The sequence below is a fragment of the Phaseolus vulgaris genome, chromosome 2 (genome assembly GCF_051622355.1).
Source record: "Phaseolus vulgaris cultivar YP4 chromosome 2, ASM5162235v1, whole genome shotgun sequence".
NCBI lineage: Eukaryota > Viridiplantae > Streptophyta > Magnoliopsida > Fabales > Fabaceae > Phaseolus > Phaseolus vulgaris.
Window position 1 is genome coordinate 3,973,584 of NC_143499.1, and position 15,305 is coordinate 3,988,888.

Consider the following 15,305-nt stretch of genomic DNA (forward strand, 5'->3'; position numbering starts at 1 on the left):
AACTCTACACATAGATTTTAGTTTCATTTGTTTGTGGCCGTTGATGTAATTTAAGATGCTACCTACCACCACAAGAGCTATACTTTTCTTGCTGCGCTACCAAGGTTGACTCAAACATCACAAACACACAAAAAGATCCAACCAAATAGCTCTGATAGACTAATTTAATAGGGTATAGAGATGCATAAAATATCACCAATGACCAATGAGTTATACGGTGGCTGAGATGGTCTTCTATAACATGCCACCAAACTGATAAAAATGTTTTCAACTAAGATGGCTTTCCTTTTTGCACGTGATACTCACCCACACCCTACTTCCTATCCACTCTTCCATTCATATAAAACGCTAACTCCTCCAACATCTTCAAACACACAACTTCAGCAACCAAACCAACAACCCTCTCTACCATCGAAAACATCACCACTTCATTACTTCTATTCAAGAAAACTGAGATGGTGAGTGTATCCGAGATCCGCCAGGCTCAAAGGGCAGAAGGCCCAGCAACCATCCTTGCCATTGGAACTGCAACCCCATCGAACTGTGTTGATCAGAGCACATATCCTGATTACTACTTCAGAATCACAAACAGTGAGCACATGACCGACCTCAAAGAGAAGTTCCAGCGCATGTGTAAGTCCTCTCATCTTCTCATATCTACAAAAATCAGAAATCTAACAAGTTTATGATGTTGAATGAAGGTGATGATTAACATTGATATTGGTTTACAATGTTTCAGGTGATAAGTCGATGATAAAGAAGAGATATATGCACCTCAACGAGGAGATACTGAAGGAGAATCCTAACATGTGTGCTTACATGGCACCTTCTTTAGATGCGAGGCAAGACATAGTTGTGGTAGAGGTACCAAAGCTAGGGAAAGAGGCTGCAGTGAAGGCCATAAAGGAGTGGGGACAGCCAAAGTCAAAGATTACACACTTGATATTTTGCACCACTAGTGGCGTGGACATGCCTGGTGCTGATTACCAGCTCACAAAACTCTTGGGACTTCGACCCTATGTGAAGAGGTACATGATGTACCAACAAGGGTGCTTTGCAGGAGGCACGGTTCTTCGAATGGCCAAGGATTTGGCTGAGAACAACAAGGGTGCCCGTGTGCTTGTGGTGTGTTCTGAGATCACTGCAGTGACTTTCCGTGGGCCAAGTGACACCCACCTAGACAGTCTTGTGGGACAGGCATTGTTTGGAGATGGAGCAGCTGCAGTGATTGTTGGTTCTGACCCAATTCCACAGATTGAGAAGCCTTTGTTTGAGCTGGTTTGGACTGCACAGACCATTGCTCCAGACAGTGATGGTGCTATTGATGGCCACCTTCGTGAAGTTGGACTCACGTTTCACCTCCTTAAGGATGTTCCTGGGATTGTCTCAAAGAACATTGGAAAGGCACTTTTTGAGGCCTTCAACCCATTGAACATCTCTGATTACAACTCCATCTTCTGGATCGCACACCCTGGTGGACCTGCAATTCTGGACCAAGTTGAGCAAAAGTTGGGTCTGAAACCTGAAAAGATGAAGGCGACTAGAGATGTGCTGAGTGATTATGGGAACATGTCAAGTGCATGTGTGCTATTCATCTTGGATGAGATGAGGAGAAAATCAGCTGAAAAGGGACTTAAAACAACAGGTGAAGGACTTGAATGGGGTGTTTTGTTTGGTTTTGGACCCGGACTTACTATCGAAACAGTCGTTCTCCACAGTGTCGCAATATAACACTCACACCATGCCTTACCATGTTGTTTCCGCATTCAGATTTTATTTTTAACTTTTTTTATGTATTTTTTGAAAATTTTATTTATAATATTGAGAATAATAATTATAAAAATTAAGAATGTATAATTTTTATTTTATTGATTCCAAAATTAATAAAAGATATATGTATTAAAAAAATTATGTCTCTTTTAAGGATTTATAATAATTTAAGGAGATATTCATGGTTTGAAATAAGGGATGCGAACGAAATGAGGAAGAGTGAATTCGTGAAGTGATTTCTCTCCACCTTCCAAGATGCAAAGATTGAAAGGGAAAGTCACTTAGAATGATGATGTTTTTTTGTTTTGACTTTCATGCAATAATATATAATAATACCTTTTGTTTTTATTATTTTCCATTATATTGTATGATATTTCATACTTTGTTTTATATATGTTCTTTTCATTATATTTGTTGGGGATAATTTGGGGTCATCTGACAACAATTATACTATTATCTTTCTGACGTTAGACGGTCTAGTACTAGTTAGACGATTTACATTGGAATAATTTTAATTTGACAGAAAAACTACAACTATTAGACACCTCTATTGCTTAGATTTTCCAATATTGGGATTCTACCTATGATTACTTTCCAAGCAATATGGTGTGTAGATGGTTGAGCCTTTGTTCTCCAAAATAGTTTAAAAAAAATCATTATACTCCCCAATATAAACTCTCACTTACTTTTTGTATGCTGATTTTATTGTGTACTCATCCACCTCATCATCCTTCCACACCAAATCATCACATCCTTCCTTGTGAATGTTGAGTTTGTTTATGTCTTGGATAAACTCTATGCATTATACTTTTTCTCATTCAAACCAAACTCTTATCCATTGTATACTTCATTCTCATTTATTCCTTGTCCATCTCCCAACCTCCTTAATTGTTGCACTTTTGACAACTGCATCCCCATATATTCTAGGATATTTGTGCATAAGGAAGAATTCTCCACACCATCTATCTTCCCAAAAAATATATTAACTCTATCAAACCATTCCACATGCCATTTTTCCACACACCTCTCTCAAGTCTTTCCACCATCATGACTATGCCCTTTTTTCCACACTAATTCAAATTTCTCCACAAGCCATATTTTAATTTTGGAATACTTTTCCAAAGCCCATTATGGTTCGTAGATCCTAACCTCCATTTCCATTTGGCTAATAGTGCTTTATTAAATAATTTTGTCTCTAACTCCTAGACCCCCTTCCTTTGGCTCGCATACATCATCCCACTTGACCCAAACTATCTTTTTGGTATCATATACTCAATCCTATGAAAAATCCTTTCTATGGTTTTAATTCGATTCCTGGTATTTTTTGGAATTTTGAAGAAGGAAATGTAATATAATGGTAGTTAAGAGATTACAGATTTTAACAGACTCACTCTTCCTTCCTGTAAAAGACAAAACTCTCCCTTTCCATCTCCTCAGTCTATTCTTAATTTTATTAACTAGCCCTTGCCATAGACCTGTTTTTCTAGGGTTTCACCCTACAACCATTCCCAAGTATATAAATGGAATATTCATATGACTACAATTTAAATGATTTGAAAAATAATTCATAAAATTGATCTTTAACCCTAAGTGCAAGTTCAAAACATCTTAAAATAACCTTGATAAAAAATATATTCTTAAAATCATCCTTTACCATGAAAATTGTGCCATCAACTGTAATATATATCCTTCTTTCCAATTTTTATCCCTTCTAACATATTCCTCCTAATTTTTTTGTCTAATTATCTCATTTAATCCTTCAGCTGCAATTAAGAATAAGAATTGTAGGCTTAAATTTTGTGGTGGGACTTTCATTGACCATAATTGAAATGGTTGTTGATTCCCAACACCCCTTTCATCCAATTGATCAATGTATCTTGCAATCATAATCGTCTCATCATATCTTAGATAGATTCCCATCTTACAGTATTATATGCATTTTCAAAATCTACTTTAATAATTACGCAACTACCACACTGCTGTGTATCCTTCCTCCTCCCTCAATAAAAGTTGCATGAGATGAATTATGACCTTGTTTAAAATTGCCTTTAACTTGAAGGATAACTCCTTGGCTATAATTTTATGCAAACTTCAAACTAATGAGATTGACTTATATTCATTTAAACCAAAGGGGTTTTTGGTACGAGTGTTAAAAATGTTGCATTTGTTTCCCTTGAAAATATCTCATTATTTTAGAAGAATTGGACCCCTCCATTATTTCATATTTCATAATTTCCCTAAATTTCTTTTAATGAAAGCAAAATTGAATCATTGGGGCTAGAGCTCTTTGTGCTTTCGCACATGTTTCCCTTCATTTTGGATTAAGTCCCTAGATATATATTTATTGTTTCCCTTAATTCTCTTATATATATTTAATGGTATTAACTTTCATTTGTGACATTGGTTCTCCTCTCTTCCGTATTTGTTTTAAGTGTTTTATCCTTCTTCTTTTTTATCACCAATAAGCCAAAATCAAGTGTTCCTTAGTTCCATATTTTCTATTTCTTTAATGACATCTTGTTCCTCCCCGATACATTAAATGTTTTATCTCTTAGTCTCATAGTTTCGATTTCTTTAATGACATCTTGCTGCTCCCATACATGTAAATCCTATTTTTTTACCCAACTCTCATAACTTTGCAAATACTGTTTTTAGGCAACTCTTTGTTCTCATGTATTCTTTTGTTATCTTCCAAATCTGAAATATCTAATTATCTTATTATTATTTTGCTAGATTTAAATAAATAAAAAAACAATTTATTTGTCAACAAACAATTTATTTGTCAACAAACAATTTTTTTAAACCACGTGTATCATTTTAATGCAAATTACAACCTTCAACAAGTTTTAAAATTGGTACATAATAAAACAATAGAATAGGGTACGGTGTGGGTGTTAGACTGCAACACTGTGGAGAACAACAGTCTCGATGGTAAGACCAGGTCCAAAACCAAACAAAACACCCCATTCAAGTCCTTCACCTGTTGTTTTAAGTCCATTTTCAACTGATTTCCTCCTCATCTCATCCAAGATGAAAAGCACACATGCACTTGACATGTTCCCATAATCACTAAGCACATCTCTAGTGGCCTTCATCTTTTCAGGTTTCAGACCCAACTTTTGCTCAACTTGGTCCAGAATTGCAGGTCCACCAGGGTGTGCAATCCAGAAGATGGAGTTGTAATCAGAGATGTTCAATGGGTTGAAGGCCTCAAAAAGTGCCTTTCCAATGTTCTTTGAGACAATCCCAGGAACATCCTTAAGGAGGTGAAACGTGAGTCCAACTTCACGAAGGTGGCCATCAATAGCACCATCACTGTCTGGAGCAATGGTCTGTGCAGTCCAAACCAACTCAAACAAAGGCTTCTCAATCTGTGGAATTGGGTCAGAACCAACAATCACTGCAGCTGCTCCATCTCCAAACAATGCCTGTCCCACAAGACTGTCTAGGTGGGTGTCACTTGGCCCACGGAAGGTCACTGCAGTGATCTCAGAACACACCACAAGCACACGGGCACCCTTGTTGTTCTCAGCCAAATCCTTGGCCATTCGAAGAACCGTGCCTCCTGCAAAGCACCCTTGTTGGTACATCATGTACCTCTTCACATAGGGTCGAAGTCCCAAGAGTTTTGTGAGCTGGTAATCAGCACCAGGCATGTCCACGCCACTAGTGGTGCAAAATATCAAGTGTGTAATCTTTGACTTTGGCTGCCCCCACTCCTTTATGGCCTTGACTGCAGCCTCTTTCCCTAGCTTTGGTACCTCTACCACAACTATGTCTTGCCTCGCATCCAAAGAAGGTGCCATGTAAGCACACATGTTAGGATTCTCCTTCAGTATCTCCTCGTCCAGGTGCATATATCTCTTCTTTATCATCGACTTGTCACCTGAAACATTGTAAACCAATATGAATGTTAATCATCTTCATTCAACATCGTAAACTTGTTAAATTTTGGACTTTGGTAGATATCAAAAGATGAGAGGGACTTACACATGCGCTGGAACTTCTCTTTGAGGTCGGTCATGTGTTCACTGTTTGTGATTCTGAAGTAGTAATCAGGATATGTGCTCTGATCAACACAGTTAGATGGGGTTGCAGTTCCAATGGCAAGGATGGTTGCTGGGCCTTCTGCCCTTTGAGCCTGACGAATCTCGGATACACTCACCATCTCAGTTTTCTTGAATAGAAGTAATGAAGTGGTGATGTTGAGATGGTAGAGAGGGTTCTTTGGTTTGGTTGCTGAAGTTGTGTGTTTGAAGATGTTGGAGGAGTTAGCATTTTATATGCATGCAGGGTGGATGGGAAGAAGAGTAGGTGAGCATCACGTGCAAAAAGAAAGCCATCTTAAGTCGCAACGAGGTAGCGCAGGAAGATATTGGAAGCAACAACGTTGGTAGGTTGCATTTGAAGTCATATGAACGGCCACAATGAAATGCAAATAAAATCAGAAACCACTAAGTTTTCTTATTATTTATTGTATATGAAAACTACTTGGTTACTTCGTTTTGTCGTGTGAAGCAACATTAAGTTCCGTGAACCCATATAAGATTGTGTCCACTGAATATTTAAAATAAAATTCAAAGTGATTATATCTTTCTTTAACGGTCAACCTAATGGAGCTACCTACCCATTGCCAAAGAACCATTTTTAAAATATATACACAGTTTGTGCACGTTGGTGGACGTTAGTTATCGGAGTGAAGAATATCGTATTTGGAATTTTATTCAAACAAATAAGATGATTTTTCTCACAAGTTTGTCTTGTCATTTTATGTATGGTTATTATAAAAAATTTATTAAATAATAATTAAATTTAGAGATAATAAATAATTATTCATTGGGTTGACTAAATTATATATTAATTTAAAGACTAAAAAATTATTGATATCTAATGTAATTTTTATTATTAATAAAATATTATAAAATAGTTTTTAAAATTGGTATTTAAATTAGTTATCAAAATTTTAGTTACTAATATTTTATATTATAAATTAGCCTCTAAAAAAGAGAATAAAAATTAATGTAGAAGATAAGTAGTTAGTAGTTAAAATCTTAGTAACTAACATATCAATTTAGAAATTACTTTATAAATTTTTATTGATAATAGAATATTAATAATTTTTTAGTTTATAAAATTATTTATAATTTAATTAATATAGTAACTAATTATTTTAATTTTTAAAGTTAGTTTTTATTTAATAATTTTTTTTAGTAGCTTTAATATAGGTGTTTCTGCTAATAATAAAAATAGAAATAATAGTAATTGATATTGACTAAATATATAAATAGGTTATTATGAGACCTATTTAGTAATATTTTGAGTTTTTTATTTGTTAAGTTATAAAGTTTATATATAAAAGTGGATTGGAAATAACCTAAGAAAACTTCAGATTACAAGAATAAAATAATAATAAGTCTTGATAAAGTGTTTGGTATACTTACTCAGTTGGGATTTTATAATATGATAATATTATTTAAAACTGATTCACTATTTTGTGTTTCTCGTGTCTCTGAAACTCAGAAGCAGACATCAATGGCGGCCACGAAGAACTGAGATGAAGTTATACGGTGGTGGATCAACTAGTCTACAGAGAAAACATTTTGCAATTTTTTAAAGATTTTTTTAGATATTTAAAACATATACTTAAATTTAAGATTATTAAATAAATCCTGATGCAAAGTAAGTTGTAATAAAGATAATAAGGAACTCAAAGTGACATTTTAACAAACTCAAAGTAACATGTGGGCTTGAACAAGTTCTAAATGGTAATAAGAACAAAAAATTAGGGGAGAGAAATTATTAGTTTGCTGTATTTTGTTAGGGTTATAATACTTTTCAAGACTTTTATTTATTATAATAATATAGAATAATTTCAACCCCTAAATTAAAAGTATTAAAATTTATTTATTTTATTTTACATTTAAATTGTTTTTAATTTTAAAACATATAGATGCATTTTGTTTTTAAGTTATAGATGTATAGTAAAATGAACTAATTTTGACTTTGGTTCATATAAAAAGAGTTAGGTGTTTTCACTCCTTTTGAAATCATTTTTTGTCCCTATAATATCATAAATTTTGGTTTTAATTATTGTAAAATATTATTTTAAAAAGACTTATTTATCTATAATAGGGACTTATATCATTTTTATCCTATGAAGTAACTTTTATTTTCGTTATGAATTTTGTCATATTATTAAACATATTTCCCACTCAAATATGATTTTTATATCTATTTTGCTATTTTACCATGTTACTATGTTACAATATTACTCTTATTTCTAGTAACTATTACCTTAGTTTTTTAGTAACTTTTAAAGCTTATTGTTTTTAGTGTTAAAAATTAAGTGTGAATCTAAGTTTTACAATGAATAAAAAAATATATAAGGAACAAAATACATCAACTTATTGTTTTATATTAATTTCTTATATGAATTTAACTTAATTTAGATCTCATTATGGCTGAATATAGTCTTATATCAATTTCTTATATGAATTTAACTTACTCAAATTTCATTATTGTTAAATATTTCTCGTGAATCTCCCATTTAAAGACCCATCGATGATGATAAGGTATTGATGGAAATAATTATAGTAAGGATAGTCATGGTGAAAGTTAAGTCAACCAAAAGAGTTATCATGATAGTTAGAAAATATCTCGCTAAAACTCATCAGTGTCTCAAGTTCTTTAACAAAGATTTGTCATCAACAAAATCAATAAATACTGCATATCAATAACATGATTAATAAAGCAGTGTAAACATGTATTGAGCAACCAAAAACAAGTTATTTAACCTATTTTTATTCGTACTCTTGAAGCCTTGTCACTTATTTGTAATACGAAGTTGCAATCATAAGCATTAGCTCAAACAGCAATAGCACAGACAAGTTCTTATGCGTGCTTGTAAAATTGAAGTGAACGGTTGTTTTTATGGACTCAAATCATTCACTAGTGTCCCTCGGAGGTATAGAGATGTAAATTGAATTTAGTTGTCAGATCTAGCAGCATCCCAATAGTAGTGTATGCAAGCTTAGGAAAACAAATCGAAAAACAATTTTGTTATGCCTAGAGTCAGAACATTGTGCCGATTATGTGCTACACTTATTATAAGCATGTATTTAACTAGATATACCCTTACCCAATACATACGAGTAATACACATTTGATAACTGAGTTTCATTCATTGGCTAAAAGTGTAATGCTTTAGAAACATTTATTTTCATCGGTAAAACAAGTCTGTCCCTTCTGGAATAAACCTCAAACATTGATGAGACACCCCCACTTTAAAGGGGAAATGATATGCCTCAAACAATAAATCCAAACTTTCTGATCAAAAGGTATGTTTGTTTAAAGCTAATATAAGCGTACAATCCACAGAAGAAAAAGAAAATAAACCAAAATAAATCATTTTTAAGGGGCACTAAGCATTTACAAGATTAGTATCATCACGAATGGCAGTCACATTAAAGCAATGCTGTGATTTTTGTGTTCTCTTCTTCCTATATCTACATTTGACAGTCTCCTCCTGGCATAAACCAGAAATAAACAGCCAACTTATGCTTTTCCATCTTGAATCTCCTCAATATAACCACGAGCAGATCCAGATGAGCAAACGATACTCTTGCCTCTGCTATCTGATGAAGATGTGCCCTCGTCTACACTTCTGTCAGACCTTGTCTTCTGCAGAATCTCAAGCTGATTTTGCAGAATCTGTGGGGGGGACGGGGGGATATGTGTTACAACTACTAATTTCATCTTTCGTTAAGATAATGAAAACCTAATCTTATATCAAACAATTTAAGTACACAGTGATCGAAATCATGTGCATGCAAACTATTTGTATGCATTCATTTGTTACTCAGTTCTTACAATATCAGTATTTTGTGAAAGTTATTTATAACAATAATATCAGTAAAGGCCCCCATTATGGTGGAGCAGAATTTAGTATGCATACAGAAGAAGGGACTATTCATTTGGTGGTCACCATAACTATCAAATGTGACCTTTTATATTTAGGTAAACCTAAGATGACATACCACTTACTGTGCTGGTAAAGAAAAAAGAGAACGCATCATACCTGAATCTGGCATTGAAGGAGTTTTCTATGAGCTTCTAGATGAGAGCTTGGAATATTTGGATCATTTTCAAACCCCTTTCCATAATTCACAAGGGCTGCAGGTGGTTGGGAAGGTAGAAAATGGAAATGTTGCATTTGAGGAAAAGATTCATTTGTTGGTCCACCAGCTGTAAGAAACTGACTTTGTGTATGTTCGCCAGAAGTCTGCCCTCCACTACTATTAGTAGATTCAGCCACCGGAGGGTGAAGAGTGTACCCAGGAGAACTGTCAGTTTAAGAACAGGCCTTATCAATTTAACATTTTTAGACTAGTTCAGTATTATCATTTTTTTTAATGAAGCTAAATATGAATAAGATCACAAAATGGGTACTTTGTCTTGTTAATCAGTCATCTTATAGCAAACGAACTACGAGGAACAATAATGTAATACAACAAACTTCATAGAGAACAATATGATAATTAAACAAATCAGATCTGGAAATACAATTTCTTATACCAGTGATGCAATATATTTCAAACACATTTAGTCAATAATTGCACAGATCACACCTCAATCTCAAAGCAGAAACTCAATTTTTAGAGTCTATATTTTCCAAAATCAGATCAATATTGAATTGGATTCAAGCACAAACCAAGCTATTAAGGGCATGATTGATTATCATTCTTGAAATAGTTTTTTATCCAATTATTTGGCAAACATGTTCTCCATAGTCCGTTTTTTAGAACATAAAATTGAAGACTCGTCTTAGTTATATTCGTTTTCTTGTTTTCTTCAACTAGTTTTCACGAACTCTCTACTCTCACTTCAAGCTAGTCACTTTGGGGATAGCATGGACAATTTTGAAAGAAATCAGAATTCGTATGGAAGTACTCAAACTGTAGCCTTGTCAAAGCAGAACAAAGTTGTCCATGTCCCAGTCTCTCATTCAAAGAATAGCTAAATAACAACCACCATTTTTTCCCTACTATCGGGGTAAATTAAATGATAAAAAGCATTACCATCATTATCATGCCCTGTCAAAGTAATAATTCAGGGCAGTCACTTAGGTCAATGCAAGGAATGGTTCACCTAAAAGATTTCAGGCCCAGCATTCCTTCTTAGTGGAATTAATTTACCTTACAACTTAATATACAATTTTTAGTGCCTAAAAGTGACAACTGGTTTTCATGAAATATTTTGAAGTGTGATCAAACCAACTAAGAAAATGCAATTGGCTTTCATTAGTATGGAGGAGAATGCAATAAATTGGTTCAAATTCTTACGTTAAACAACTAAAGAATTGGAAATGGGGAGGTTTACAGATTTGGAAGATAAAGTTTAGAAAAGTATATCACTATATCAAAAAAGTTTTGAAGAAGAATATATTCAATATTTTCAGGAATTGGTGGCAGAAAGCTCGTCAACTACTGGGGAGAAACCACTAGGATAGTTTTTGAGTGGTTTGTAAGATGTGAAATACAGAGTTAGAACTCCTGATCCCAAAGAGGATTTTAGAGCAATAGGTTCAGAAAGGGATATCAAAGAGGAGTTGACGACTGAGAGCAATTTGTGGCTTTACACCCCCAACAAGGCATTGGTGTGGGTTCAACAAAACTATTGAAGGAAATGGTTCTGCTAGATGTAGCACACTCTCAACTATTGGTTGAAATTGATTGGAAATCATGCAGTTTTGGGCATCCCACATCTTATTTGATGAACCCCACTCATAAATTGGCAGTTCCGACAATTTTAACCATTAGAAAGTTTTAGAGTGTGTTGCTAGAACCCCTCATAATATTAATAACGAGCAAGATACACAGCATAAATGACAAATTGCCTAATTGTCCAAGCAGAAATGCCATACCATACAAAAGAATTTCCAGAAGGGTAGACATAAGACTTCTCATATATGGCAGCAGCAGCAGCAGCAGCTTGGAGTCTGGCTTGATGTCGACTCAAATTATCCGAAGCCCCATTTTGAGCTGTGCTTTCACTGCCTGGCCCAGTTCCTGTTCAAGGTGAAAATAAGCAACATTAAATAATACACAAACATATATGCAGAGTCACAATGTTTACAATTATAGGTGTTACTATGCTTATTTAATCTTACAAATATTACATTCAAAAGAGAAAAAAATGTTTAAGAAAATATAATGCACTGACAATGAAAAATGTTTTTACACCATCTCAATATCATCCAATCACAAACCTGTGTATGATACATTTTTTTTACTTTGATAATAACTACTTTAAAAGTCATACTAAATATGAGTTCTAATTGGTTGACAGATAGTGTACATATACCCATTACACTCATTTTAAATAGTCTAAATTGTATTGGACTCAGGCAGGCAACATAACCACACAAAATTAAAAGAAAACAGGGTTTTAAAAGTTGGCTATTGAGAGGATCTTTACAGGTGAATAAAAAAAATTACACATTACAAAAGTAAACGGTAAAATTAAAATGATTGTAAAAAAATACATTGGAGGATGCAGATGGAAAAGGAAAAGGTGCTGATTAGTCAGAATCATGCTTCCAACTCTACTTTTCCATTTTGGTTTCCAAAGACACTGTACTTCTGGAAATAAGATCAGTACATTTCTGGCCTCACGTACATCACTAAAATGTTTAACAAACAATTTTTAACAATAGTGAGTGATTATCATATGATTACCCTGCCGTTGACCATCTGCCTGTGATCCTTGCGACCCTACAGTTGTTCCATTTTCTGGTGGTACAACCAAGGCTCTGCATGTGGGGCATGTATGCTGCCGCTCCAGCCATGATCGGAGACAATGAACATGAAAAAGATGTCCACATATAAGTTTCTTGGCTGTAGTCATCTCTTCACGACAGATAATGCAGGTTGCATCACTTCTGCATAGCCATTTAAACTATTATATTTAATATGCATAAATATTAAAATAATAAGAGAGATACCACAGCAAGTTTATAACTCACGCATTAAGCTCTTCAGGGGTTGCATCTGGAAATCGATCATTCATATTAGAAGTGATTTTACGATAACGTATGTAATCTGCAACACGGACTTTGAAGTTCCTAAACGTCTCATACAGCTCCCGTATAAGGTGCAAGGGAATACCATAGTTTCTAATAGATCAGCTAAATGTTAGTACAGGAGAAAATATAACCAGTGAAAGTTAATTGGATAATCTAACCAAAATGGCATGACCATGAAAAGCAAATAAATCAAATGTATGCATGTTAATGAAACAGAAACTATAAGTATCATTGTCCTATATGATTGAATCTGTTTCTAAATGCATGAGTGTCAATGAGAGGCATAAAAAAACAGAGTATGACTAGTGACTTGTGTAGTGCATGCATATGAAGACTCCTGTAAATGTATAAAAGAGTTGATTGATCACTTACACAAAAATTACAAGAAAGAAGCACATATACATAGACAAGTGAAGCAAGTCCCTAATGAGTTCCAGATAAAAAGTGAAGACTGGTTTCTTTTCCCATTGTCCCTCCATAAGCATGTCACTAACATAGAAAATATATTTTACAAAAATTGACACAGTGGTGGTTGCCAGTATCATGTACCTGAGATAGAAACAGATAATCAGTCAGATGAATACCCAAGTTTTTACCATTATAAGATAACTATATATATGACTTCTCACCAATCCTTTAGTTATCTTTGTCCAACAAGAAATTCGATTTTTGAGAATTTAACCAAAATGGGAACTTTCATATATCAACATAGACTAATCGGGTTTACGCATGACTGAATCAAATCGAAGTCAAACATAAAAAAACTAAATAAACAGCATTCTCAAATTCATGACTTATCCAACTAGAAGTTCAGCTGCAGAACTCAAAAAAGGAAGAAGAAGACTTACTCGAAACAAAAGAATAGTGAAACTGAAGCCTGCCAAGTTTCTATCAAATGCTTCAAAGAACTGTATAAGAAAAGGCTATCTAAGAGAAGAAGGAACCCCATAAAAGACACAATTCGAACATGCGACAACATGGGCACCGAAGGAGTGGTCTCGATGTACTCGACTCTCTTTTGAGCCAACCAATGCAAAGCCTTAATCAACAACAATGCCGTGACCATTGCAAGAAATGTGACAGAGAAGTCTTGCCTAAAAATGGTGATTGCAAATAGGATTTCCATGACCTCCCTCCACGATTGCTCGTTTAGCCTCTCAACCTCCGCCTCACGGAGGGAACCCAAGAAAATCTTCTTAGTTAATTGCCATAGAATACACATTAGGACCAAACCCATGTTGAGAAGAAGCACCAAGCTGATCTTGGAAGTTGAGAGATACACCATTGCCGGATAAAACTGACCCCTACTGTTAAATGCATGATAGATAATAGCCAGAGTTGCAATGAAACTAAGACCAGCGTATGTTTTCAGCTTCATGATTTTTATCTGCATAAAGCCAATGTAATAATTGAATCATCATCTGAAAACCCCAGTTATCAATTGCACGTCTAATTAATTTAATCTACCCTACATATAATGCATTTGGGACGAAGCAGAAGAATCAAACATCAAAGCTAAAACAATTTACAGAGAGCATGTTGAAAATGAAACCCCAATCAAAGATAAGCCCTAACTTGGAATCAGATCAAGGAGAATTGAAAAAATTAGAGCCAAAAGTAAAAGAAAACACGGAAATGGAATCGCAGAGGAAGAACTAGGGTACCGATTGGGATTGAAGGGTCTGAATTGAAACGGCAAGAATAATCGTCGCTTCCTTCTTCTTCCTAAATTCTTCCTTTTTGCTCTTCCACAGAGCTTCCAAGTTTTGTCTTAAATATTAAATATTAAATAAAAAAGTCACGAAGTAATCTTGGAACAAAATGATGTAACGCTATCCAATCACATTTCGCCACGTCCACTTCTTGTAGATTTTAAATTTTTTATTGCATTAACTATTTTTAATCCTTAGGTTAAAAATTCGTTTTAGTGCTTCTATTAAACAATTTTTTTTATTTTAAATCATTAAAGTGTGGAATTAAGTTTTAATCTCCATCATTTTTTCAATAAAATCACTAGTTTTGATCTTTAAAATTAATTAATATAAATAAATAACAAATTTTAAAAATTAACCTTTTTAAAGACATTATATTGTTGGGATTAGAGATAAAAAATAATGATTTTTATCTAAAAAATAAATAAATTAAATAAACTTACTAGGAAGAAAATCAAAATATACTTATTTTACGTAAACTCAAAACATATTTAAATCTAGCATAGTTTTTTTCGAACATAAGCTCAAATTTTGTAAATAGACTTTTTTTAAAATAAGCAATTTTTATTATTTTGAAAAAATTGTAGTTCCCGATTATTTTTTTAATAAATTGTTTTAGCATCATACACAATTTTTTAATAAAATACTTGTTTTTATTTTAAATGAAAAAACGATTAGTTATTTTTTAAATAAATTTTGAACAAATTGACCAAACTAGAAAACTTATTTAATTGTAATAA

At 33.7% G+C, this 15,305-nt stretch overlaps 3 protein-coding genes across 3 annotated transcripts; 1 reads left to right on the forward strand and 2 right to left on the reverse strand.

Annotated features, from left to right (window-relative positions):
- Positions 1 to 264: 264 nt before the first annotated feature.
- LOC137810317 (chalcone synthase 17) lies at positions 265 to 1,840 on the forward strand. Its single transcript, XM_068611511.2, has 2 exons — positions 265 to 633; positions 740 to 1,840. The coding sequence occupies exons 1-2, from the start codon at positions 456 to 458 to the stop codon at positions 1,729 to 1,731; spliced, it is 1,170 nt and encodes a 389-aa protein (XP_068467612.2). The 5' UTR covers positions 265 to 455; the 3' UTR covers positions 1,732 to 1,840.
- A 2,704-nt stretch (positions 1,841 to 4,544) lies between these two features.
- Positions 4,545 to 6,257, reverse strand: LOC137810318 (chalcone synthase 17). The gene is made up of 2 exons (XM_068611512.2): positions 5,761 to 6,257; positions 4,545 to 5,656 (listed from the first exon to the last, which is right to left on the reverse strand). Exons 1-2 carry the CDS (start codon positions 5,936 to 5,938, stop codon positions 4,665 to 4,667), a joined length of 1,170 nt encoding a protein of 389 aa, XP_068467613.2. The 5' UTR covers positions 5,939 to 6,257; the 3' UTR covers positions 4,545 to 4,664.
- Positions 6,258 to 8,931: 2,674 nt separating this feature from the next.
- LOC137810316 (ERAD-associated E3 ubiquitin-protein ligase HRD1B) lies at positions 8,932 to 14,691 on the reverse strand. Its single transcript, XM_068611510.2, has 8 exons — positions 14,518 to 14,691; positions 13,702 to 14,240; positions 13,226 to 13,402; positions 12,794 to 12,943; positions 12,507 to 12,709; positions 11,693 to 11,837; positions 9,848 to 10,112; positions 8,932 to 9,480 (listed from the first exon to the last, which is right to left on the reverse strand). Exons 2-8 carry the CDS (start codon positions 14,229 to 14,231, stop codon positions 9,325 to 9,327), a joined length of 1,626 nt encoding a protein of 541 aa, XP_068467611.2. The 5' UTR covers positions 14,232 to 14,240; positions 14,518 to 14,691; the 3' UTR covers positions 8,932 to 9,324.
- Between the last annotated feature and the right edge of the window lie 614 nt (positions 14,692 to 15,305).

What these genes read in the sequence shown, in the direction of transcription:
- LOC137810317 (XM_068611511.2), top strand. Translation starts at nt 456, where the DNA reads ATGGTGAGTGTATCCGAGATCCGCCAGGCTCAAAGGGCAGAAGGCCCA. An exon ending in AGAGAAGTTCCAGCGCATGT is followed by an intron (nt 634 to 739) that starts GTAAGTCCTCTC and finishes ACAATGTTTCAG; the next exon opens with GTGATAAGTCGATGATAAAG.
- LOC137810318 (XM_068611512.2), bottom strand. Translation starts at nt 5,938, where the DNA reads ATGGTGAGTGTATCCGAGATTCGTCAGGCTCAAAGGGCAGAAGGCCCA. An exon ending in AGAGAAGTTCCAGCGCATGT is followed by an intron (nt 5,657 to 5,760) that starts GTAAGTCCCTCT and finishes ACAATGTTTCAG; the next exon opens with GTGACAAGTCGATGATAAAG.
- LOC137810316 (XM_068611510.2), bottom strand. Translation starts at nt 14,231, where the DNA reads ATGAAGCTGAAAACATACGCTGGTCTTAGTTTCATTGCAACTCTGGCT. An exon ending in TTCTTTCTTGTAATTTTTGT is followed by an intron (nt 12,944 to 13,225) that starts GTAAGTGATCAA and finishes CTGATCTATTAG; the next exon opens with AAACTATGGTATTCCCTTGC. An exon ending in TCCTTCAATGCCAGATTCAG is followed by an intron (nt 9,481 to 9,847) that starts GTATGATGCGTT and finishes TCCCCCCCACAG; the next exon opens with ATTCTGCAAAATCAGCTTGA.